We start from the raw sequence: 27,392 nt of genomic DNA on the forward strand, positions 1-27,392 counted from the left end.
TTTAGATAGCTGCACAAAACCATAAACTTCATCACATAGAGTGCGAAACATGCGGCTGTCCCCGTCACAAACTATGTTTGTGTAACGTAGATCATTTCTGCTCAAGGAGCGCCTGAAGAGCTGTAGTGCAGCCTCAACCTCCATTCTTCCAGAATTCACATCAGTGTTTTTCTGGCACTGGTGTTGCTGCTTCCATTCAGCATAGTTGGGGTCACTTTCTGCTGGCTGTCGGCTGCACCCAAGGCAGAAGTTGGACAGAACTATGCAGTCCAACACAAGCCCTGTATGGAAATCAATTATACAGCCTACGCCGGTATGGGAGCTGTGGCCGCGTGTCAACCATGTGCCATCATACACTATATATATACTGTAATGTTCTTTGAAAATGTTGTCTCCATTTCAGTGTACACCTTTTTCACTGCCTCTACAGCATCTGTGAAGATGTTGTGTGCAGCTGCCGCTGCGGCAGGCTTGAAAGTCTTTTTGAGGTGCCCATCATATGTTTTGTGGTGTAACCCACGATGCGAGACATTCATGGTGGCCCAGAAGTCATTAAGAGCAGTTGGTCCTTTCCCAATGCTCTTTATTGCTTGCATAGCTCTGATGTTGACCTCGAAAGCTCTAGAGCCGCTCTTCCTTTGTGAGGACCACTCAGACTGTAGGGTACTACCACAGGAAATGCATGAAAGTACCATCTTCACAGCTAGTCCCAGTTCAGTCTCGCGGTGCACTGCTAGGCCGGGCTGCTGACAAGTTGGGCAAAGCGGGGAACCAATCAGCGAGTTCAAAGCAGCAACTTGAACAAGCATAAACTCCTCTTCTGGAGGTGCGGGAATGGCATTTTCCTGTGAGCCAGTCAGCCCGAACTTGCGCTCCGTTGCTGAAACCGCGCGAAGCGATTCGCGAACTCTCGACGCTTGCAGTTCTGCAGTTTCCGCGGACACAAATCGTGTTTCCAGGTGAGCTTGAATAGTGCGACGTTCACTGGGCGAACAGTCAACACTGCGATGAGCGGCAAGGTCGGCCGCCGGCGCATCCGCGGCAGCGAGCGTGCGCCCGCGTTGCAGCTCCGTCGAAGCGCCGGAACTCGTCGATGGCATGGGACTGCCTTCACTGGCGGTTGTTGGCTGCGGAGACATCTCGGCGTTGAACGACACACCGCGGAAGCGCGTCTCCGATGCTCTGCAGTCGGGCGGCGATGACCGCTGCAAGCTCACTCCGTAATCTGTGCTGGACGAACTTGCGACGGGACGCTCGCGTACGGCGAGACTCACTGGCATGTCGATCGTCACCGGTGAAGTAACACTGCGCCCGCGCTTCGACGGCAAAAGATCATGGTTCGTCTCACTATCGCTGGCTGGTGCTCGACTCGGCGCAAGATCCCGCAGCACGTTGGGCGAGAGATCGCACAGCACGTTGGGCGCGTACTCCGCCGATTCTGAACGGACGCTCGGCTCGGCCGAACCACCTGCTGACAATCGCCGCTTCTTCCTTGCTGTGACGGGCTTGCGTTTCCGCTTCCCGTAGGCATGCTTCGTCCGGTACTTCTTTTCGAACGTGCGCGGATCCATTGCACGTGGCCGACGTCCTCGAAACACAAGAGAAGGAAAGTCCAGAAAGGCTTCCCAGCAGCGGACAAAAGCAGACGCTCCTTGCGCTCCTTGCCTCGGCCGCCATTATGGCGCGGCGTCGACCAATGAGGAGGCGCCTTACAACGAGCCGCGGCGCAGAGCCAATCGGGGCGCGGCAGCCATTGGCTGCTCCGTGCTGCCACTCTCCTGTTTTTCTTTTTTTGTGCGCTTACTGGCTGGCAGGGAAGGAAGGGAAGGGCTGGGACAAAGAGTCAAAGAGTCGGGCTTTCCAACGATACCAAAATGGCGGCGCTCCGTGGCGGGAAAGCCGAGCAGTCGTGCGTTGAACTTCGCGGCTTTTCCGCGATTTCGGGCGGATTTGTGGACGCCGGCACCGACAAATATATTTATTTTAAGTGCTTAGAGTTTGTTTTTCGGTGAAATATTTCAGTACAAGATAGAAATGATGCTGTAGATTCTGAAAAGCGTACTTTTCAAAAATCGATTTTTTTCGCGAAAATCGCGATCTGATCCCCGCTTCCCCCCTTAAAGTGGCTGCTTTTCAGTGCTTAGATTTGCAAACACATGCTCAACACTTCGTGGCAAAATGCGCTACACATTGCCCCCCCCCCCCAACCTTGTACACAACCAGCTTCAACGATAAGCGTAAGGATAGAAGAAGTGGGACAGATAGGTGATTAAGACAAGGAAAGTTGAGTATGACAAGCCCTTTAAAATAGGCTTTGTGTATTTGTAACCTCTGTATACCTGTGATGACGTTGATGGTGGTCAGAAGGGAATAGCCGGAAGACGATTTGTCCTTGACGTACGAGAAGATGTAGCTGAATGGGATGGCCGCCCAGCCATACAGAAGGAAAAGGAAGTATGTGGCCGCTGAAAATAAAAAGGGTAAATTTAATTATATAATATAAGCTAATATAAGGTAATATAAACACACATTTATCAGACTGCCAACGAAGAAAGATATGCAACACTTCTGGAAATGTTCATATGGTCTGGCTAGCTGAAGTGCCACAAAAAAAATAAAGAACTAGACCAAACTTTTTTACATACAATGTTCCTGTCTTACTTCTCATTATCTTCTCTATGAACAAATGATTGTACCAAGGAAACTTCCCAGAGGCAATCTTTTTCGATATAATCAAAACTCAATATAGCACAAACGTAACAAATTATTGGACACAATGACAAAAATCTAAATAACATGAAATTTTTTTTTTTTTTTTTACCAACGTCGCTAACCAATAACTCAGATGTGAAGGGGACCACCAAAAAGTCCTAATGCTATATCGGTGCATATGCTTATAAAAGAACACCAGATATAATGAAGGTATTTTCACGTTATATGCGACTGTTGTAATAACGTTTGACTTCACCACCAGTTATTTCCAATGGGAAAGCCAGTGTGCTGCTCTACAACACTTCTATAGTATCCATGCACAATTCCTGGTACGTAAGAGTCGAGGGAACGATTATCGATCAAGCAGAAGCAGATCTATTTTAACAACAGTTATCAAGACATTGTTCTAGCGGCTCCATTGTCATATCCATAATCAGAGGAGGTTGCACGGCTTCATGACACCATTTTCTCAGGTACAACGTGGCTGTTCTGTGCACTGTTCGTGAACATGAGGGAAGTTTTTGTAAAAGGGAACACTGCACAATGATTACGCTTTTTTCATGCCTGCCCTCAGAACAGATGGATTGCTAAACTAGCAAAGCGGGTAAATCTTCCAGCAGCCCTGTAAGGGTGTCAAGCTGGTGAAAGATCAGGACTGCAGACTGTGAAAACCTACATGTTGAGTATAAGCTCCACCCAGAAATGTGCACTACATTTGCCCTCCGCGCCTCCATGCTCAAAGACGTCCCCAACGGACAATAAATATTGGAAGACGTTCACCTTCACTGCAACTTAATGGAAGTGAGCTCATGTCACTGAATGGAGCATACATTCAAGTTCCTTTCGAGTTTGGCAGCAGCGTATTCGCCACTGCAACTTTTGCGCTGTAGATGCACATTTTCATGGCGGAAAATGAACACATTAGAAGAAGACAATGTGCGAACTCAATGCCACCCCATCTTGTGCATGCTCAACTGCCAATAGATCACCGTGTGCAGTCTTGTTCAACCGCTAGAAATCCTGACAACAGCAGCTCTAGACAAACTTTGTACCTGGCACACCAGGACTGGAGGTGAAAACTCCGTTGGGGTTGACCGCCAGGAGCGGGATCATGACGGCCGTGCTGCAGACGGCAAAGACGACAAAGTCCCAGAGGAACGTGACACCCCAGAAGAGGACGCCTGGCACGCCCGCCATGAGCTGCAGCAGCTTGGACTTGGTGACGCGCTCGTGAATCGGAAAGAGCACGAATGACGAGGACAGGAAGGCCAGCGCAGTGGGCAAAAAGACAGCGGCCAGGATGCGGGCTGCCTGGTCGTACTGCGAGAGAGGCGCGAGAAGGAAACTGCACTCAATTGTCTAGGAAAAACGGAAGCTGCTCCAGTAGAACAGCTCGAGTGAATTGGTCAGACCTGCTTAACACTTTCCCTACCGTGCCCACTGGGCACTGTTAGCCCGCTAGCGATGGTGTCAAGCACCGTTTTCTAAGACCTTCAGTGGCCCTCACAAGCATGCTGCGCCATCTAACTTATAGTAGAAAAACTAGTTTTGTTTCTCATACACTATGCCCCTTTTTCCAGCAAGTCTGGGCTCCTCCACCATCTGAAGCCATTAAGCGCTAGCCAGATAAAATAGATACATACCGGAATTTCAAGAAATGCAATGTCAACAAAATCCGGCAATAAACAACAATTTACTGCAAGACTTGCAACATTTCCTTGTGTTTACATCGAGGAACTGCTCTGCCACATTGCATGCTCAACTATGGTGCTTACAAGTAATATTTTGTAGCGGGAGTACTGTTCACAACAAAATTATGATTTGTTCACAGATGATGGCTATTGGGTTGCAAAACATTTTGTATATATTAGTTTTTTTTTTTTCTGGTTAAATACAATCATATTTTAACAAGTTTCCTGCAATTTCGTTTTACAATCTTGTTCATGGCAATTAAAATTATGTGTAAGAACATAGAACTCATTCATAAAAGTTGCGTGGCTGGACACATAGCTATTTGCTCTCTTTTTGTAAATTGCGCGAAATCTTAAATGTAATAGTTCCTTCAGAAAAATAAAAGTCAAATTATGTGGCCATTTTCGCCACGGTAAAGAAAGGGTTAAAGAAGGAATATGGCGAAAAAGGAAATTGTGGCAGAACTCATCTGACGATGACTGCCGATGGTAATGTGTTAGAATCGAATCAATATAGCAACACAACCTATTGCCACCGTCAAAACGAGTTATGTATGAGGCAGGATATGCAGCTGGACTCGTCTTTCATGCGTCCCTAAGAACACTCGGCGCCATCTAGTGTCGCCGCCGTGAAGCCTGCGCATGGCCTCCGAAATGTATGGCGCGCCAGTACGTGCGAATGCCAAGAAATGCGACACGGCAACCCATCTCTCCCCTCGCACTTCTTTCCAGGCACGCTGCACCATCTATTGGCATTGCCGAGAAGTCTGTACGTAGCCTCCGAGACAATGAGAAGTGTGGAGCTCCAGTGCCTGCGAATGCTGAGAAATGTTCCCTCGCTTGCCACACACCCAGTGACACATGCTCAGTGTCCCAAGTAGGCAAGAGATTCATTGAAGAGCGACGCATACCCAGTGCATTTGTGGTGCAGCCTGCTAATGGGCTGGGTTGCTTTCCATGAGGAACCCTTGTGACATTGGTTAGATCACGCTCGGCCAGGGAGAAATTTAAGCGATCTTTTTCATGACCCAAGCTGGCATCAAGGAGGTTCTTTGAAGACCAACACGTCTTAGAGTGACCCATGTTGTCATGAAAGAGATTCGTTGAAGCGCGGCACGTATGTACACACTGCCACATACTCAGCGACCAAAGCTGGTCTGATGGTTGGTTTCGAACCCCGTTACCTCAGCACAGCAGCCCAATGCGCTACCCGTTTGACCATGAGCTACCCGGTGACCCAGATTGGTGAGAAAACAGATACATACATGCACAGAGAGGTAGCCCCTGGAAAGTGCGTGAAGTACCCCAAGAATGCTAATGCATTAAAAATAAAAAAATGCACAAATTAATTCGGTTCTTGGATTCTACATGCCAACCCCATCATCTGTATATGAGGCACGCCCTAGTGGGGGGGCTCTGGGATGATTTTGACCACCTGGGGTTCTGGCATGCTCCCATTGCCCAGTACATGAGTGCATTCCACCCTCATTGAAATGTGGCTGTTATGGCTGGGATTGAACCCGGAACTTCGAGACCAGCAGCACAACGCTATAGCTGCAGTAGGTAAAAAGCCCGCAAGGAAACGCACGACAGGATATGCACCAACTACCGACTGATTTTATCTCTGGAAAAAGAGTTGCAGCCTATAGACACATTCATCACATGATGTCAAACACCGTAACAATAACAGCAAAATAACCTTAACACAACAAATATCAGCAACTTAAAAAAACATTAAATTTGGAGTTTTATGCACCACAACAACAATCTGATTATAAGGCACGCTGTAGCGGTGAACTCTGGATTAATTTTGACCATGTGAGGTTCTTAATGTACGACCAAACCACGGTACATGGCCATTTTCCCATTTTTCCCCCATCGAAATGCGGCCGCGGTGGCCGGGATTTGATGCCACGACCTCGTGCTTAGCAGCACTGCACCACAGTCATTAAGCTACCATGGCAGTTATCAGAAACTCAAGCAAGCGCAAAGTAAAATGTGGGCACAACTTGATAAATTATTTTTTAAAAGCTCCATTTTCATTCACTCTGAGGAAAGCAGGTTGATTACTAAGGGAGAAATAGGAAGGACGAACTTCTTTTTCTTGAAATTTGAGCCAAAAGCTCAGAGTATGTACAAGTACTGTACTGCACTTGCATGAATCTAAAGTGTACCTTTTTTTTTCAAGAAAATGGACTTGAAAATTTTCTGAATGTTAAAAGTGAATAAGCAACAAAAACCACATTCATAGCATAGGCAACAGTCAACAGTCACAGGCTGTTGACTGTGGTGACAGCCTGTCACCACAGCCGTCAGATGTTGTGTCATTGCCATCACAAAATAGCAACAGGTGTTCATGAAGTTTGCTGGGGGTTCATTTTGCGCTCTGCTACAATCTGGAGCATCATTCTCGGTCAATCACTTTCAGATATACTACCACTTTCACAAGATTTGCGCCGCTCAGCTCCAAGTATACGTTGGCGTATACGGCCGCCAGCGTTTCTGGTGCTGTGCCAAGCTTGGTGTCTGTGCAGTCTGTGCACGATCTCAGCCGCATACTTTGACCGATTCAGAGTCCTGTAAAATCCTGTGAAAGTGACAGTGCAGTTAAACCTCGATATAATGAACTTCAATATACTGAAATTCGCAATGTAACGAAGTATTTAGCTTTTCATAACCTCTTGTCCATAAATCATGTATTTAGAACCTCAATATAACGAAGTGCATTTGTATGCGATTTCAGCATAATGGAATTTCACTGCCGCCACAAAGGAATGCCGAGACAATAAATGGAAACTTCAGTGGACGCAGATGGTCAAATGACTGAATTACAAGTGGCTGTTTGCAAACGCACCTCTCAAATCGCTTGCCGTGTGACAAGAGCGACTACCGAAGTGGAGCTGCATCATGTTTTGTATAAAGTCCAAGTGCGATAAGATCATATTGGGCCCCGTGCACTGCGTGCTTGAGGTGCGAGTGAAAGTGCGCAAGGGTGAAACAAGAAAGATGGTGGCGTTACGAGTGGCCCCTTCCCGAGCGAGCAAAGGAAAGAGGGGGAGGGGAGCTCGATCACAGTAAGGTGATCAAGTGTGTGCACTAGGGGGCGGGTGGAGGCGGAGTGGGGGCTAAGTTGGCGCACGTCTCGATTTCTGGCACACGTCTCGGCCGTGGCTGTGCCCCCCTACGAAAATGCCCAACTCGGGCGCTGTAGGTATTTGTAATAAATACATAAATAAATAAATAAATGGCTGTAAGTGCGGCTGAGCGCATATGCAGCCACGCACCCTGCTTTGAGGTAATCTGCAGCGTGTGCAAAAGGTGGGTGTGCCGAGTGAGAATGGCACCATGTAAACTGTCTTACCGCACGCTTAGTATTGGAGGTTGCATATACTCAAGTTTCGGTCACCCGTTGGAGCAAGGGGCAGAAAAATCATTCCCTTCCTGCTGTCGGCGCTTTTCCTGATAACGTCGTCCCAGTGCGGGCGATGCTATCAGCCGCGGGGGCAGAGTGCACACGAAAGCATGATCGGCTTCGCTTAATTCACACCGTCGAGAAGATATTGTCAACGAACATGGCATGACACCATATCATTCGTCGACGACTACAGTCGAACCCGACTATATCGAACCCGTTTACATCGAATTATTCTATATATCGAACAATTTCTGGTCACGGTATAGTTACAATGAGTATATATAGCAAAAATTACGCTTACATCGAACAAATATTGCAGTGACTCCCGATATATCGAACGTCAAGCGGCGGAAAAGTGCCCCCAGAGGTTGGCTTTCCCTCGCGGTAGCGGGGAAACCCGGCGGCGCGGCTCCATCCAATCGCTCTCCCTACCGTGACCGCGCTATCTCGGGCTGTTCGGGTGAGCCGTCGACACTCCCCGTGTCGCGCATAGTGGAGTCTATTAGGCCACCATCCTCCCTCTTTTTCTATCATCTTTCACTTGCCACCCCTCTCCCCTGACGACGCTTCGCCGTGCTCCCACACGGGTTGCAGAATCAAGCGTCCTTCCTTTCTTTAGATCACTATCTAGCGACACTCCCCAGCAAAAGATGATCCTGGCCTGCCTACAGCGCTTGCTCAGACAGCCAATCAGAAGCTCTTGTGCTCTCTTCGTGCAAGTTGGCGAAAGTGCGAGTTGTCTGGCTGCTTCTCTGGTTTATCGTGTTTGTGCCTTGTGGGCCTTCTCCCGCAGTGTTGCCGTGATGAAGCGGCAGAATTCGCCTTTCGTCGTGAAGCTCGAAATCATAAATCGCGTCGAACGCGATGAGAAGTTGGCTGTCCCCGCAGTGTGCAAGATTCCGAGGAGCACTCTCGGCACGATTAGGGCTAAAGTGGCCAGACTCGCAACCCGGTGCCCATGGCGCCCGACGCATACGCACGGCCGTGTACGAGGGGTTCTTCATACGTGCCGGTCTCCGCGTGCTCGGTGAGGACTGTAAATTCTGATGAATGCGACGAAGCCGTTGCCGGTGTTGCCGAAGTTTGGAGCTAGCTGACAAAACTTCCGGGACATTCGAATCAACGGTGGACGAGTTTGTGAGTGCAGATGATGGTGTCGCGACCACGGTAGAGCCCGGAAACGAAGACTACATCGCCGACATCGTACCGAGCACAAATGACAGTAGGCACATTGAGGAAAGCAACTACGGTCCTTTGCCCATATCCTCCGAAGTGATTGGTGCACTCGCATTAGTCCGGCGCTTCTGCGCGAATGCGGAAGGTTGCGGCCTCAGCTGCTCCGACTCCTTAGACAACGTGGGGAAGTGCGTGCGTCGCAGGCAGCGAAATTGCCCAAGCAGAAGAAAATGCAGGACTAATTTATGCCAAACTAAGCTAGTTTCCTCAATAATATTATTTTATAAATGGTATGTGCTTTTATGACATCCAATTATTTAGCAGGCTTATATCGAATTATGCTCTATATCAAACTGATAGGCGTTTTTTTGCGAGTTCGATATAGCTGGGTTTGACTGTACGTATTAAATTTACCATAATGAATTGTTTTCTTATTCGAACCTGCTTTTTCCGATTGCCCGACATTTAAAGAAATTCTGCTGCCCCTTTCCGTGACAGAACAATCGATCGGTGACTACTTATTTGCATAAAACTTGAATTTCAATAGAACGAAGCAAATAGCCGCTTTTACCAACTTCTTTGTGTCAAGGTTTAACTGTATCACTAAACGAGACCGCTTGAGACTACCACCCCTGTGTACTTGGCACCTGCAGCCAATGAAGTGCAAATGGGGTTGACGACATGCTGCTTTCATTATAAAGCTTACTTATTAAAAAAGAGCTTCTCACGGAATATGCATAATGGCAAAGCCTTTAGTGCAATTCAAGAAGACAGGGACGCCCCTGTCTTTTTGAATTGCGCTAAAGGCTTTGCCATTATGAGTAAACCGTACCAGCTAGCCCAAGAATCAACCTTGTTGATTCTCACGGAAGATGGCCATAGTCCACGGTTACCTGGGCTAAGGAGGCCACCCGTATAGGGCAGAGACTGCACTTGCTCAGAATAAAGGTCTATTCTCTCTCTCCCTCTTCTGTGAAGGTAAACTCTGCATGTCTCGTTTTTTCTGATTGCAAATGTGGGGGGCATGGTATATTCTTTCTTTGATAAACTGGGTGAGCTTTACATTCAATTGCACTTTTATTTCCTTACTTTAAACACGCAAGCAGTGGGTGCACGTAAGGCTTGGGGGTGCATTGAAATCATGCAAATATGATATGTCAGTGCGACATCACAAATTTTAAAGTATTTTTCTCGCATTTGGGCCTTTTTATAAAGCCAGATTCACACAAAGAACCGAACTGCTGATTGTGTCTCACTGGGCAAAATCACGATGGGCAAAACCACACTGCAGACTAGCTGCTTATTGCATCACGCATGGTCGTCGACTGAATAGGTGACATTATTTGATGTGCGAATACAGCTTTAGTGCACCAAAAGTTCCAAGATGTTACTATATTGAGTCAGCTTTTATTTACAATGCAATGAAGTCCTTTACTAATAAACAATTACCCAGACCAGAGCAGCCATTAAAATAGATGTCGCAAAAGCTATGTGCACGAACTTGAGAGTGGTCTCATGTTGCAGTGTACTTTCCAACTTAACAAGCATCCTGTCACAATAAGAGTGATAGTAGTATTGCATAAACATAATTTACTAGTGCAATTAAAATTGCAAAGGCATTTATTAGTCACTGGCGTTTGCGACCGACTGTTAGCGCAGCGAACAGACTCTCGGCATGAGCGGCATTCACGAGCAAAATGCGCTAAAAAGGACGACCCACAAGAAAGTGCTGGAGAGGATGACCCACTAGAAAGCGTTGGAGAGGACAACTCGCTATATCGTTCCAATCCTTCTCCACAAAATTAATTTTCTTCTTTAGTGTCTCCTTCACGCAAAGGTGTCAGCATCACAGTCAGCATCCCTGTCAAGCAACATAACTGACAAAGGACATGCCTCTACATTTTACAGGCAAACCTTGGGATACATTTACATGCTACGGACAGGCTTCTGACAGACAAATTATGCATCTTCTGTGCTAGAAATGTGGCTAATACTGGCTACCGCCAGTGAACCAGCAGGCACTTACCGAAGCGACACCGATCTGTTCGGAGAGCTCACCAGGCAGTGGCCAATTGGTGACTGACACCCTGGCAGTGGCGTCTTCGGAGACATATCTCAGTGCAGCCGTGTGCGCCAAGTTGAGAGACATAGAGCCAATGTGGTACGGCTCACCATTGTACCAGGCCACGGCTTTTGCATCGTTGTCAGTCTGACCACCTACAAGGTACCTGCATTTTGCAAACGAAATTGGCAGATGAAATATTCACCATGCTATTTTCAGTATCCTTGTGACAAAATCAACTACATAGTATATAAAGTGTCCTAGCTAATGATAGCCAAGTTGCTCAACGAAAAAGAAATATGCAAAAACGCTGTGAGAGATACAATTTTAAGACCTATGGTGTTCGATTGCCAGACCTCTGGTGGCTGTATGCCATAGGTCTTATAATTGTATCTTGCACTTTCTGTTTTAAACAAGGGTGTGTAATACTCGAATATCACTGAATTGAATAGCCAACATTCAATAATTCGATTCATGAATCGAATACCTACTATTCAATTTTTCAAATGTTCGGTATATTCGTTGTGGAGAAAAAGAAAGAAGAGACAAAACTAACCTGCACATGCTCTGGAATGTTATAATCTCATGTCAATCGAGTACACGTGCCGGTCTACGTGAGAGGTAACTGTTAAGGCATTTGATCTCTTCCTTATGTAAGGTAATCAAAGGCTGACTCGCACACGCACTTCCACCATTGTTGATATGCCATGCCTCGACCATAAGACTCGCACCTTCACATGACAGACTCAGACGCCCAAGTTAGATGAATGCGCAATATTGTAAAGGCACAGGAATGAAGATACGCGTCTCATGGTCGAGGCATGGCATATCAATAATGGTGGAAGTGCGTGCGTGAGTCAGCCTTCGGTTACCTTACATAAGGAAGAGATCAAATGCCTTAACAGTTACCTCTCACATAGACCGGCATGTGTACCCGACTGACACGTGGCGCTACCATTCCAGAGCATGCACAGATTAGTTTTGTGTCTTCTTTCTTTTTTCGCCTCAGTGCTTCCTTCAGTTGATAGTCGGTGTTCGTGTTGTCCACTTCTCTTGTGTCCGTGTCTGCACACCTTACCCCTTCTTTGCATTGTGAATGCTTAGGACAATCGCGTGAAAAGAAACTGAACACACGCTCTGAAGAGTGATCTCCGATGGCACTCCAGCTTATCCTTGCAGCCAAGCGTGCATCTGTTTTGACAAGTACGCTGTGTGCATCTCTTTCCTTGACCTCGTCGGCTCATCGGCATGTCAAAGTTTATCTATGTCTGATAAGCGTTTGCGTTTTGTGAGCAGGTAAACTATATGTCCTGCAGCAGGCATATAAATCCACTTAAGACCCATCTCACACACATCGAAACCCAAGGCAGACAGAAAAGTGAGCCACAGACATGCGAATTCGACACGACGCCCGACTATGACCCCTATGCCAATCAAGTGCCGGCCGCCCCTTCTTCACTTACTCTCCCGTGCACCATGCCCAGTCGTGCATCCCGCGTGCGTGCTCTCCTATTACGTCAGCGTAAAGTAGGTAAACTGCACATGTTACAGAGAGCCAGCTGTGTTTTTTCTCTCTCATAAATCTGAGAGGTGCCTTTGCACCGGCACTGGCGGAAAGGATGTGTTGAATATTAAGTTCACTTGCTTTAAACACATGTGCAAGAGTCAAAGATTGTAGTCTCTCTGAAAAACTACAGCATACCCATTTCATTCTAGGAATGCACAATAGCAAAGTTGAGGGTGCGTTTATTATGCGAGAAAAAAAATTCAATTTTTCACGACTGATTTGGGAGTGTGTTCATTACTTGAGTGCATTCATTACGCAAGTAAATACAGTCTAGCCCGGTTATAACGAAGCCACTTATAGCAAAATAGCGGTTATAACGAAGGGATTTCAATTTCCCATTCCCATTTTTGCATCTTCAATACATCTTGGGTCCGGTTTTAACGAAGTAAATAAGAGCACGTCAGTGGATATAACGAAGAGATTCAATAGCAACCGAAAAATAATCTGTCAATCAACACATTTTTGCGTCCTTGAGGCGATTTTTTCCGCGAGAATAAGAGCAAAATTCGGCTGACAGCGTCCTTTCGTGGCGTCGTCTGCTCTCCCGTGGAGAGGTTGCTTCACTGCATCGCACGCACGCTAGTCTCGTGTTGCGCGGTCCTTGAACTGCATCACGGCGTACAGCGGTAGAGCACGCCGCGCAGGGGAAAAATGTAAAAAAGAAATAAGACGATTTCTTTTTTTTTTATGACATCACGGAGAGCAGCCGTCTTGGCCAATCACGGTTCTCTATCTATCGCGTCGCTGCAATCGCTGATGCTGCCGCCGCGGCGGCCTGCTTGGAGCAGCTTTGGGATTCAGCTAGCGACTTGAAGCTTGTGCCTGCGGGTCTAAGCCACATGAACTTCGTTTTCGCCGACGAAGACCTTGTTGCCACAGAGGACTTCACGACTGCAGAAGTTGCAGGGAGTGTCATGGAAGAGACCTTGGCGGACAGCGCCTCCGACAGCGAATGCGACGATGCTAGTTCTGCCCCAAAGCCGATCACCTCCGCAGCGGCCATCGCAGCTGTTGACATGATACGGATGTACCTCGGGAGTCCGGAGTTTGACCAGATCTTTGGTTCGCAGTTGGATGGTATGGAAGCCGCAATCCTGAAGTCCGCACTCGCGAAACGGGTTCAGGGGACGCTGGACCACTTCTTTCAGCGGCAATAAATCGGTATGCCCATGTTTGCATTTTTTTTCATAGTCCACATATTACGAAATAGCGGATATAGCGAAGTGATTTCCGATTCCCGCCGACTTCGTTATATCCGGGCTAGACTGTACAGTATTTTGGAGAAAAACTGGCAAAACTGTTTATGCACAGGTTCACTATTAAACTGAAAACCTTAATGGTATTCAGTCCAAATGAACGTCACTAATTCATTAGCTTCCGAGAAAAAAAAAGAACTTGCTTCTGTAGAAAAGAAATTCTATGGATAAAAAAAAACATTTTCCTGACCTCCATACACTACAACTGAGCTGTAATCATTGCTGGCATACTAATTTGGTGTTCCCTTTAATTATTTTATTTTTATTTTATTCAAAAGAACCTTACAGGCCCTATGGCAGGGCATAAAGTAAGGGGGGCATATTAAACAGTAAAGGTATAAAGTACAAATTTCCAACAGGATCAGTGCTATAAAAAGATTACTGTGTTACACAATATTGAAGGCACTAGGAATACAAAGCAATATCTGAAGGCACACGAACACTTGTTACTGTTAACAGAGCAAAGGAAAACCGTTTGTGAAAATGATATACAACATGGCAAAAATGCACGATAACATACACTAGATTGGTTACTCGTGAACGGAATTAAATGGGAAAAGCATGAGTAACTGAGAGCGGAACGTGTCGGGATTAGATATGGAGGCTATGTTATCGGGGAGGTCATTCCAGAGAAATGGCACGTGGTAGTGCAGATGAATTAAATACATTTGTTTTACCGTATATGCGCATGAAACTGAACTGATTATGTAATCTGCGTGAAAAAGAGTGGGGTGTTTGTAGTTGTAACCGGGTTCGTTTATTAGTGTAAATATATTTGTGGAATAAGCAGAGAAGAGCGATGTTGCGGCGGATATCTAAAGGCGGCAACAGTAGGTCTAGTTTAATTTGTGTAATGCTTGAGTTTATGCTGTAGTTACGGGATATGAACCGGGCTGCTCTGTTTTGTACCATTTCAGTCATATGTATTAGATAATTTTGATGAGGAGACCAAATTGGGGAGGCGAATTCTAACTGTGGCAAAATGAATGTTTGGAAAGCGAGTTTTCGAATGTTTGGCGGCGAATTTCGCAAGTTGCGTCGTAGATAGCCAAGAGAACGTGATGCTTTCGCGCATGTAGAAGTGATGTGTGGGGCCCATGAAAGATTATCTGTAAGAACAACACCAAGGTACTTATATGATGAAGTGTGGGTAAGCATAGTGTTATTAAGGTGATACGAATATTTAGAATTTACACATTTTCGGCTGAAGCACATTACCTCGCAATTAGAGTAGACTGTACAGCATATCTTGATTTCTAGGTACCTATGTTACTGATAGCATGCTACATTGCTGTTATGCAAAGCTAGGAGACTCCCGAGCACGTGCAGCCCCATGTTCTCTTGCCCAATATTTGTGAGCAGGGGTGCGCAAATATAAAAATTTTCTTATACGAATCGAATGTGAACACTAAGCATCAAATATCGAAACGAATATTGGATAACGATGTGCGCATGCATTAATATTAGCAAGTTGGTTAATTTAACATGTTCGAAGATTGTAATTACATTGTCAGAAGTAAAATAAGTAAACCATTAAGCCTTTATACGAAAATATTGTGTATTTGGCTCATGTTACCTGTGTAAATTTTAATTTCTGCTAGTTGCCTGTTCTCGCCAAACTGTTCCTCGTTATATCGCATCGAGTTCCTATAATTTCAGAGGCATTTGACCCTGTACCAGTCGTCACTCAATGCATTTGCTGTCAAGCAATAAGCTCAGGATTGGGGTTGGAACCTGCAAAAGAGTGTGCCCTCGCTGTTCGCAAATCCATGCCTTTTTCTAGTGAGAAGCTGGCTTTTCTGCAGAGCTTAGAAGTCCATCGGCTAAACATGTTTTACAGGCGAAATGTGGCAAGCAGCATGAAATTGCAAAGTTCAGTACAAAATCAGACACACTTTCTTAGATTAGGTAAAAATAAACGTGAAGGACCATGTTTCTCCCACACGTCTCCCACACAGCCAGCAATATATTCGATTTGTATAGAATACATAGTTTTTGAATCGAATACGAATATTAAATATACAGTCGACTCTCATTACAATGCACTTTCATGATCCAACAAAAAACGTCCATTCTATTCGAATTCCGTAATATCCTAAACATTCGTTGTGATGTCTAACAACTATATTCGAAAATAAGAGGGAGTGATGAACGTCCAAAGTAAAAAAAAAAAAATGTCGCAGTGTCACCCGAAAGGTGAAGCACCGATTGCTATAGCAAATTAAGATAAGCTCGGCAGCAGCAGTGAGCAATTGACCTTAGTGCTGTCTCTCACTTCAACGCGAATGAAATGTCGAAAGCACAGAGCATACGAAGTTACCGGCACTGGGCACACTTCCTCCACATCGTAGATCACTTTGAAGATGAGGCTTGCACGGGCGCGCACTTTGTTCATATCACAGATCGATTTCAAGACATGATGCCCGCGCGGGCGAGCACTTTGTCCCCATCGCAGATCGTGTTCAAGATACGGCAGCCGCGCTGTAAGCAGCAGCCACTCTCTCGCCTCCACACCCACCCCCCCCCCCCCCCCTCTACGTGCCTCGCGCGCGGAAGAAGACCGCGTGATTCGGCCCCGCCTTAATCCCTCACGCACGATATTCAGCCCCGACCGCAGGCTGACCCTCACAAGTCAGTTATCAGCCCGTGTCGACACAGCAAAAGTAAATTTTATATGCCCGATTTTGAAATAAATTGCTGCTAATTTTGTCCGCTGTAGCCGATGGTCCGTAGTAGCGCGGTCCGTTAAAAGCGACCTTCATTGCATTAATAAAATAGGTAAAACAAACTAAGGCTGAAATATGGTCCGTTATATCCAAAAGTCTGTTGTACGTGGGTTCGTTGTAACGAGCGCAGAGTGCATAGTATTCGGTAATATTCTAAATTTTTGCATATTCACACACCCCTATTTGTAAGCATTAAATTTTGTGAAGAATTTAATATTCGATTCAATATTTGGCTTTTCGTCTTCATTTGATTCGATATTCAATTCAAAATCTACTACAGTAAAACCTTGTCATTTCGGATTTCACGGGACCAAAAAAAAATGTCCGAATTAACCAAATGTCCAATTTTCGAGAGTAGCAAGAAAATAAACAAACGCTGACCATGTCAACACGCTTTTATTTGCTAAATTAATGAGCCAATCCATTTCTATTTTGCACAAAAGCAGTGCGGAAGCCACAGTTATCTCGTGCCCAATTAGTGCTCGCAGCGGCGAAGGCCTCGCAGCTTCCTTCACAGCGCGGCCACGGCGCACATCTTCATCTGAGGAGGCTTTTTACTACCATGCTATATTTTCACCCATGCTGCTCGCTGTCCATCTCGATGTAGCCGGTGCTCTTCATCCTCGAAAGCTTGTGAAAACGAAACTACTGTTTGCTGCAAATAGTGCGGACGAGACCGCAGTCGCTATTGACGCGATCATGGATGACGACTACGCAGTCATAAAGGCAAGAATAAAAACGCAAGAATAAAGGCTTCACAGGCACAAATAGGCACACAGCGTTCTGGCGTTGATGTAATTCACGCAAAACTTCTACTGATGACTATGGCGATGCGATCTCCGTCGCTTTGTTTCGGTGGACGCTAATGCCACTTTTGCTCTTTTGTGCCACATTATTGCGCCGCTACAGCAGTCGCTGAACTCAGAGTTGTCCAAATTCACCAATGTGCAGCTAAATATGTCCGAATTAACGAGAGTTTCACTGCATTAAATAATGCATACGCCTGACGGGACCAAAGGACGAGTCCGAATTATTCTATCTTCTGAATTAACAAGGGTCGAATTAATGAGTTTTTACTGTGTTCAGTATTTGCAAACCTATCGTTTAAATTTTTTTTTTTTAGGAAAGCTTGGCTAATGTTAGCTGGGACACAGTATATTCCAAATCAACAAAAGAAAATATAAACCATGCAGAAATCCAAACAAGACACAGTTCCGGGGCAATAACGACTTCAAGTGATTTACAGTGGGCAAACAAGGCAAGCCTCGCGCTGCAGTTACCTTGTGACAATGGAATATGCCTTCATCAGGACTAGCCAGCGTCAGGACACTGCCCTGACAAAGACAAATCCTGACAATGACAAGCCATAATGAAGACAGTTAGTTCCCTTGCCTAAACGTTGGCTCCCGCTTGAGGCTATCCTTCATTTGCTCACTACTGATCAATGCTAGATCTTTAGAAAAATTTTGAATGTCGAAGGTTTAAAGATCAAAATGTTCACAGCGCACCAATGGATACAGCATTTCTTTTCCAAAAAGCCAGCCATCAAAAGCTAAAGCAACACTAGCAAGAGCCACCCAAACAACAAAAACTGTATTTTAATTATGCTCAAAATGAACCGCCACGTTTGAGAGTAAAAAAAAGCCATGTAGCAAACATGCTTTCAATTGAAGGCTTGGTGGCACGCATATCGTGAAAACATTGTAGCACTGCACAAATGGGGCACAGATATAATGGAGGATGCAAGGACATGTAGGAAGCGAATGCAATCACAAAGCAGCACTCACAAAGCAGCACACACAAAAGACATAGGACATACACAAGGAATACACTAGGAGGATGCACTGAAGACGCAACAGGGAGACGTAGTGTTGGAAGTTGTATGATTGTGCATGTACCCTCGTCAGTACTTATGACCCTGTAATGAGGCTCCACAAGTTCAGTAGCAGCTAAAAACAGGTACACTGGAACATTCACTAGAGGAACTCATTGTAGCAAAAAATAAGACAAACACAATGAAGTGACAACTGGACAGCACGAATGCTAAAGTGCCAACGCTGTCCTATCTGCCTGTCCTGTCTTCAGATCTTCATTACCATCCTATTGCACCACAATGACTTCTCCGAGTATCGACCAATGTGCCCATCAAGTAGTTTTGAGTAACAATTACTCACTTTCCATTGTACTCTGCAAGGCTGCGCCGGGCCACGTTGAGAAGGAAGTCATTGGGATCTTCCACGTCCTTCTTGACCATCACTCTTTGCTGAGTCATCGCATCAATGAAATCCACCCTGCCCAGCGGCGAAGTTTCGTTGCTGAGGAAACCGTTCGTGGAACCGGCATAACTGCCGACATCATAGACGAGCTTCTTGATGGTTGTCGCTTCGAGGTCCTGGATGTCGAGCAAGGTATACAGCAAAAAGAGGACCACGGGGATGACAATGGCGAGGATTGGAAGGAAGTACTGCCGCTTGGTGGCATGCCACCGCTTCCGGAACAATGCCGTGGCCTGCTGCGCAAGCAGCGGTAGGCCACTTGTGCGTTGGAATGTTGGGTATTCGTCGTCTGCAACGCAAACGTACCGGCACTCGTCAACCTTCTTCCAAAGCGCTGTGGGGAGAGCAAACGGTGAGAAGCAGATTACAGCATCGAACAAGGACAGAGCAGGACATATCCTTGTAAGGAAAGCTTGCCAACATACAGTACAATGTCAACAGAAGACCTGTACTGACTTTTCACGGGAAGTTGGCAATAAGGTACAATGATTTCTCCAGCGTCCAGCTCTGTCTGTATTCGTGCTGTATTCTCCGAGTAACTCCTTGTCACCTAGCCTCAATTTCTATTCTTAACTCTTTAGAAAGGACTTGACATTAGGTCAAGCTATACAAGAGAATAATGTCTTTAGATGTCCAAAACTGTTCCTCACACTACGAACAGAGCTTCTGAAAGCAAGAAAGTGATGTAAAGTTTGGACAGGTTTAAGGCTGCAATGTGAAAATACTATGTCTGCTGCCATGCCTCATTTATGATTAATGAGTTGTAGTCAACCACTAATAATTGAGAATAAAATGCAGTTTTGGGAATTGTGCTGATTTCCCATCAAACTCATAGACTGAAACCATCAGTCCTTATCCACAAGCAGCAGTTTTTGGGTCTAGTAAATACATACTTTTCCCTATCACAGGTCATGCTTGATACTAAAGTGTATACAGCATCAAGTTGAAGAGGTAGAAATTCTCTAACAAACAATGTGTTTATAAAAAATAATTTCAATAAAAAAAAATCTCGAAACAAAAATTTTGTAGAAAAAGAACGAGAAGAAAGGGGGTTAACCGAGGGTCCCGATTTTTATTAGTCATAATATAAACAATATAAACATAACATGGTTGCTCTGCACAAAAAAACCTTGAAAAAATTTCAGAGTAAACATTTTCAACACAGAGTACGTGTGCTTCCAGAAACTATCCTTCTATGTAAAAAATTTATTGCAACATAAAAGAAAACGTTCACCCTATTGGCTAGCCTTACAGCTATGCCGAGGTCAACTCTCCGCCAACTTATCATGCTAAACTCGACTCCCTGTACAGCCATCGGCAAATGATTCTAACTGAAGGAGGTTAACACTGTATAGATGAGAACTATGACCTTTGGAACATGCAGGATATCGTTATACAGTAAAACCTCGCTAATTCGAACTTGGTTTATTCGAAATCCCACGTAATTCGAAGGTTTTCGGCGGTCCCAACAGTTTGCATGCAAATTTTGCCAGATAATTTGAACAGCCAGCGTGCCCATATCCGAATAATACGCCAGTTTAAACCATGGCCACCGTGATTTTTCCGTGCCATCATGATCCACAACAAAAAAATTAGTATGCCAGTCTCTGAGGCCAGTATAGTTGCCGGAGTGGCAGCCAGGTGGCACTTTAAATCAACTTTCTGTTTCCGGTGCTTTGTTGTGCCTCAGCGATCTGCACAGTGCTACAGCCGGTTTTGGAGGCTAGCTTTAGTTGACAAAGCAACAACCAGGTGCGGCTAGGCCGAAATTTTTCTGGTTCCGTTTCCGCTGTTTCTTTGTCTAGCTTTTGGCAGGCACTGCTCGTAGTGTCTTGACTGTTCGGTGCCGCGACCAGACGTGTTCTGTGCTCTGTTAGTTATTCTTGACCACGTGCGCGGTGTTGGTGTTAAGAAAATGCCGAAGTACAGAACTCTGACTCTCTGCCAGAAATTGTGCCTAATTGAGGAGGCTGAAAAATGGACGAGCTCCAAAACACAGCTGGCGGAAAAGCACAAGGTGCCTTTATCGACCCTTTCGACGATATTGTAGAATAAGACAAAGATCCTCGAGGCCTACGGGAAGACACACTTCGACGAAGAAAACGGCGACGAGAGCAACGGATTGACCTTTGCAGAATATTCGAGTGCAGAACTTGATGTCCAAATGTCTTATGCCGACTTGGAAGGAGAAATATGTGACAACGGGCCTTCCAACGAAGGTGAAGGCGATGTTGAGCCCGCCCGAGCACCAGCTTTAGCTGCAGTCGTTGAGTCGCTGAACGTTGTGCGCAGTTTTGTGGAGTGTTGTGGACTACAATTGCTGCGCAGTGTAAGCAGACTGGAGGCCGCAGCCTACAATGTGGCTAACTACCGCGCCAAGCAGTCACGCATCGACGACTACTTCAAGTGACCGTTTTTCAGGCGAATAAAGGTGCAGTGTTGATACAGCCACGTTTCGTATGTTTATTTCTCGTTTTTCGTCCATTTTTGATCATTAGAAAGCCCTGTTAATTTGATCATTTGTCGCAGTTCGACGGACTTCGAATTAACGAGGTTCCACTGTATCAACACATGGGAGCTACGAAGCAGTTCAGCGAAGAAAGCCAAACTCCGTCCTGAAATATGACAAACTGAAATTGTCTTCTGCGTCAGTGCTGCTTCCAAAGTCCAAGAACTCGCGTGCAGACACATTGGTACCTGTAGAAATGCGACATTTCTGTTCATGAGTGGTGCACGACACCGATGCCATCTTGGAAAGTACAAGTGCTTATCGTGCCGACCCCGCTCGTTCTCTGGAGGCCCCTTAAAAATCCGCGTGCAGCAGAAGACAACCAAAAACCGAGACTAAATAGATCCTGAATAACTCTATAAATGGCGCTAGCCGTCCAAGAGGGCTCAGAAAGTGGAAAGATAGGAATTCGTAACCGTCAATAGCAAGCTATCAAGGAGAAAAGGAAAGTGTTGAGATTGCCAGTGCAGATCTTGGTATGTACATCAGGCCACAAGATATTATGGACCACGAAATCTGAGAAAAAGCTGCATATCTCAGCAACCTCACACTGCCGCCTAGTATTTGCATTTTGGACCTCAACTAGAATATGGTAACACTGTCATGTACCATTTTACTGGCTACTGCTACACGCTGCTCGGAAATTGAACGTTTTCGAGATCCCGTGGCCCATAAACTTTTGTGGCCGGATGTGCCCATGCCAATGACCCTGTTCATCACAGGGTGTCTAAACTGTGGAAGAATAGGGCAGTACCCTACAAATACAATTTTCGCAGTAATGAAGTCGTTTCTGAAGATAAAACATTCAAGAAACTGAATTTTGGGGTTTTACGAGCCAAAACTGCAATCTGATTATGAGGTACGCTGTAGTGGGGCACTCCAGCCTAGTTTCGACCACCTGGGGTTTTTTAACATGCCCCTAAATCTAAGTACAAGGGCATCATTGCATTCTACCCCCATCGGAATGTGGCCGCAGCGGCTGGGATCAACCTGCGAGCTCGAGCTCAGCAGTGCAACGTCATAGCGGCTAAGCTACCGCAGCAGGTCAGCATGAAACAAAAAAGCATAGAGCACCCTAGACTGATACAGCATTTGCTTTCAGCATGTCCAGCTCACAAGCTATCACAAAGCAGACAAGTGCAACACCCAAAAACTGAATTAAATGAAACGCACAACGAAATGCCAGCTCTGTGAGAAATCAGGAAGGGACCAGTCGTTTAACCGGACGCACCATTTATGCATGGCTCCCTCATTTAGGTAACCCTCTTTACAAAGGAAAGGGCAGCTAACAGCTGTGGACACACACCTTCCACCAGGCCGCCCATGCGATCGGTGCCATTGTGAGAGCTGGACGATGCGCCGCTCGTCTCGAAGCTGATGTCTGCCAACTCGCCGACCCTGCAAGAGACAGGTCGGTGTGCATCAGTCACACCGCACTCTTGTACCTGGGTAGTTTTAAAGATGAAGCTTTTTTTTTTTTCTAACTCTCCCAGACTTTCCCGATAGTGGCCTGCTGGGTGCTGCTGCTGGTGTCTTGCCAAATAGATCACACTTAAAAAAAAACAATGAATTACATGGCCGATGGTGGGATAGCACCTCGGTCACCCAACACAGCAGCCTGATGCTCTACCCATTAGGCCACAATCGCACGTATGTGCTTCTATCATGCCATTTAGCTCTTTGAGCCAAACTGCATAGCATGGGTGCGTGACAGCACATGCATACGCACCAGTTTCCTGTACACCAAGGACACAGGAATGAAACAGGCAAATCAGATTAACCACTTCACGAAAGCTTCACACAGATTTCAAAGTATGCATTGGATCTGGATAAAATTTCTTTTTCGTTTAGCTGTCAGTTTGCTTCACAGCATCAAGTGGATACGGATGCTGGCGACTATGTTTCTTTCTCCCCTGACCCAACCCAAGTGCTTCCTTCGTTTGGATTCCTGCTCTACAAACAAACAGCAAGAGTAGAGCTCCTAACATTTGATGATGATGATGATTATTATTATTATTATTATAATTCGGGATTTTTATGGCGCAGCAGCCGTGCAGGCTATAATGCGCCAAGCACATAACTCTTAAAGTAACTCCTAACTCCTAACATTTAACCTCAAGAGACAACAGTCAAGCCTCTTTTGTTTATGCCAGCGCAGATAAATGGCCACAAGAGGAAGCTAAACAAATCTCCGTTTTATGCTGTCAATTCAGCTTACACGACTGATTGATTGTTTGATCGACCAATTGACTGACATAACAATGGATTAATTTAATTACATTGCATTGCTCTAACGATACTCTACGTCCCATTAGATCATGGTCTACTCAGTGACCAAAGTTGGCGTGGAGGAGGTTCATTGAAGAGTGGCACAAACCCAGTGACCAAAGTTGGTCCGACAGTCGGTTCCAAACTCGGTTGCATCAGCACATTTGCCCGATGCTCTACCAATTAAACCACAGACTAGCCAGTGACCCAAGAGAGATTAAAAGATGTTTTAGACACAATGGACACACAGACATACATTCCCAAAACAATGCCAATTGCATTCATTAAAAAAGGTTCCAGAGATGATCTTTATCACCTCTACTAGAATATTGTTGCTTTTTAGATTTGTCAACTTCTGATTGTTGTGTATCAAGTTTTTATGCGAATCCGACAACTATTCAAACCATTTCCTACAAAATTACCCAACACTATTACTAAAGTAGAACACCGTTGGTACATTTTTCAAGGGTCTGTGGAAAACAAATGTAACAGCAGGGAAAGCATCAGTGAGGAAGGTGGTAAATTGATGATGATGATATGTGGTGTTTAATGGCGCAAGGGCCAGGTGTGGCCAAAGAGCGCCATGACAAGTGGTGATGTTGACGATGTATTATGGAGATGTGACTTGGCTGTAAAGTGGCCTAAAAATAGTTGCTGTAAAGTGCATAAAATCTACGTGATATAAAATTATGGCGGTGACTAATGACGAATACTATGAACATTAAAATCCATCGTAAAAGAATGACATAGAATTGAAAATATATGAGATGGTAAAAATAGCTGGAGCACTGTTGCCTCGCCGGAGCCCTTGAAACACAAGGGCCTAGAGGCACGTGCTATACGAGAGAACTATCACAGCGCCATCCTCTGAAGAGAGGAGACGCTACGAACATGTCGGGCTAACAACATGCAATACAACATCTTTCAGGTAACTTAAGACTGCATTGGTGTCAAAGAGTGGTTCTGGGCCAAGTAACATAACAGGATGAAGGGGGATGTGCTGCCGGTATGCTAAGAGAAAATGTTTCCTTCTTTCAGATTCGGCTTCCCGACACTCCAGTAGAACGTGGAGGACTGTCAGCCTCTCCCCGCATCTACCACAGGTTGGAGGCTCGCTTCCCGTGAGCAAAAAGTTATGTGTTCCAAAAGTGTGTCCTATTCTTAGACGGCAGAAGAGGACATCTGTCCGGCGGGATTTTGTTACAGGAGGCCAGAAACCTAATTGTGGCTTTATTACATGCAGTTTATTATTTATTTCTTCGTCCCACATGCGTTGCCAGTGGTTTCGTAGTTTCCTTCTTAACAGAGGCTTCAGGTCTGTGACAGGGACTGAAGCAGTAGGATTAACTGCATTCAATGAAATTGATGTGGCCATCTGGTCCACTAGAACGTTACCCTGGATGCCCCTATGGCCAGGCAGCCAGCAAATAATCACATGCTGGTTAGATACATATGCCTTACATAACACGGAATAGAGTTCAATTATAACAGGATTTTTGTGCTTACAGAACGATATCAAAGACTTTACAACACTTAGGGAGTCTGTATATATAACTGATCTTTTGAGTTTTGATTTCCTTATATGCTTCACGGTCGATAATATTGCGTAGGCTTCAGCCGTAAAGATACTAGTTTCCCGATGCAGTACGCCGCATTCCGAGAAGCATGGACCGACGGCTGCATAGGACACCCCGTCGTGCGACTTCGATGCGTCTGTGTAGAACTCCGTGCAGGAGTGTTTGTGTTGGAGTTCCCGGAAATGCATTTGGATTTCAATGTCTGAAGCGTGCTTTGTAACTTGAACGAAAGATGTGTCGCATTGTATCAGCTGCCACTCCCAAGGAGGTAGCAGCTTGGCTGGAGGCATTAGGCAGAGCTCGAGGAGTGGGACATGCATTTGATCACTAAGCTCCCTCACACGTAGCGAGAAAGGCTGTCTTACTGAGGGACGATTATGAAAGAGTGTAGCATATGTCATATCGTTAACGGTAATGAAACATGGATGTTGAGGGTTAGAGTGGACTTTTAGGAAATAACTTTGGCTGATGTATGTTCTTTGAAAATGGAGTGACCACTCATTTGATTCTACATACAGACTTTCAATGGGACTTGTCCTAAAAGCGCCCGTGGCTAAGCGGATACCTAGATGGTGAATAGGGTCTAGCATTTTTAGCGCACTTGGGGCGGCAGAGTGATAAATCACGGCACCATAGTCTAGTCGTGATCGAATGAGGCTTTTATAGAGGTTCATTAAGCACTTTCTGTCACTACCCCACGTAGTCTGGGATAGAAGTTTGATTATGTTCATTGTTTTTAGACACTTTTCTTTAAGATGTTTAATGTGGGGGACGAAAGTGAGTTTGTAGTCAAGTATGACACCTAGAAATTTGTGCTCTTTGTTTACTGGTATCTGTTGTCCACACATTTGTAAGCAAGGATCCGGAACTAGGCCTCTCTTCCTTGTGAACAGCACACAAGAACTCTTTTGAGGATTGATTTTAAATCCGTTTTTCTCTGCCCACTGTGACACCTTGTTCAAACCATGCTGTACCTGTCTCTCGCAAACAGTGAGATTGCAGGATTTGAATCCTATCTGTATATCGTCTACGTAGACGGAGTAGAAAATAGCTGGTGGTAAAGATGCACGAAGCGTGTTCATTTTGACGACAAAGAGCGTGCAGCTGAGTACGCCACCCTGGGGTACCCCAGTTTCCTGTATGAATGTACGCGACAGTGCAGGACCTATTTTCACTCGAAATGTACGGTTCTCTAGGTAGCTCTCTATAATATTTAACATATTGCCGCGGATACCTATCGCGGAAAGATCGCGCAGGATTCCGTACCGCCAGGTTGTGTCGTACGCTTTTTCAATATCCAGAAATACAGATAAGAAAGATTGCTTGTGCACGAATGCATCGCGAATGCTCGCTTCGATGCGCACAAGATGATCGGTTGTAGATCGCCCTTCCCGAAAACCACACTGAAATGGGTCAAGCATTTTCCTGGACTCTAGGAGATGCACGAGACGGCGATTGATCATTTTTTCAGATACCTTACAAAGGCAACTTCTCAGGGCTATCGGGCGGTAACTTGCCACTGAGGAAGGATCTTTGCCTTGTTTCAAAACCGGGATCACTATAGCTTCTTTCCATGCAGTCGGGAGGTATCCCGCAGCCCAAATGGTGTTGAAAAGTGTGACTAGTGTAACTTGGGTGTCTTTATGTAAGTTTTTGATCATTTCATACATGATCCTGTCAGATCCCGGTGCAGAGCTCTTGCATGCACTCAAGGCAGCTCTCAACTCGGCAATGCTAAAAGGACAGTTGTATGGTTCATTCTGTTGACATTTTCTCATGAGTGGCTTACATTCTTCTATTTGTTTATATTTGAGAAAGGATTGCGAGTAATGGTTGGCACTTGACACGCTCTCAAAGTGCTCCCCAAGTGAGTCCGCCTGATCTTGTAGGGTATCGCCTTCTGTGTTTACCAAAGGGAGTGCATGTGCTTGTCGCCCTCTTATCCTATTGACCCTGTTCCAGGCTTTCGCCTCATCTCTGAACGAGTTAATACTCGATAGGAACTTTTGCCAACTTTCTCGTCTGGCCTGTCGGCGGGTTCGCCTGCCTTCGGATTTTACTTTTTTAAAGTTGACTAGATTCTCTGCAGTGGGAGAAGCGCGTAGCAACCCCCACGCCCTGTTCTGTTTTTTACGAGCGATCCTACAATCGTCGTTC

At 45.5% G+C, this 27,392-nt stretch overlaps 1 protein-coding gene across 3 annotated transcripts in view; it reads right to left on the reverse strand.

The window, feature by feature from the left end:
* The window catches only part of LOC126519159 (phospholipid-transporting ATPase ABCA3-like), a 122,739-nt gene that overhangs the window by 38,307 nt on the left and 57,040 nt on the right, over window positions 1–27,392 (reverse strand). For 2 of the 3 annotated variants that reach the window (XM_055065102.1, XM_050168772.2), the window contains exons 15-19: window positions 22,697–22,788; window positions 18,780–19,215; window positions 11,021–11,222; window positions 3,765–4,032; window positions 2,340–2,465 (exon numbers count right to left, since the gene is read on the reverse strand). In XM_055065102.1, coding sequence (XP_054921077.1) covers window positions 2,340–2,465; window positions 3,765–4,032; window positions 11,021–11,222; window positions 18,780–19,215; window positions 22,697–22,788 — 1,124 coding nt within the window. The remainder of the gene's footprint in view (window positions 1–2,339; window positions 2,466–3,764; window positions 4,033–11,020; window positions 11,223–18,779; window positions 19,216–22,696; window positions 22,789–27,392) is intronic. The other variant, XM_055065103.1, reaches the window with a different exon arrangement.

This window comes from Dermacentor andersoni, chromosome 10 (assembly GCF_023375885.2).
Source record: "Dermacentor andersoni chromosome 10, qqDerAnde1_hic_scaffold, whole genome shotgun sequence".
Taxonomy (NCBI): Eukaryota; Metazoa; Arthropoda; class Arachnida; order Ixodida; family Ixodidae; genus Dermacentor; species Dermacentor andersoni.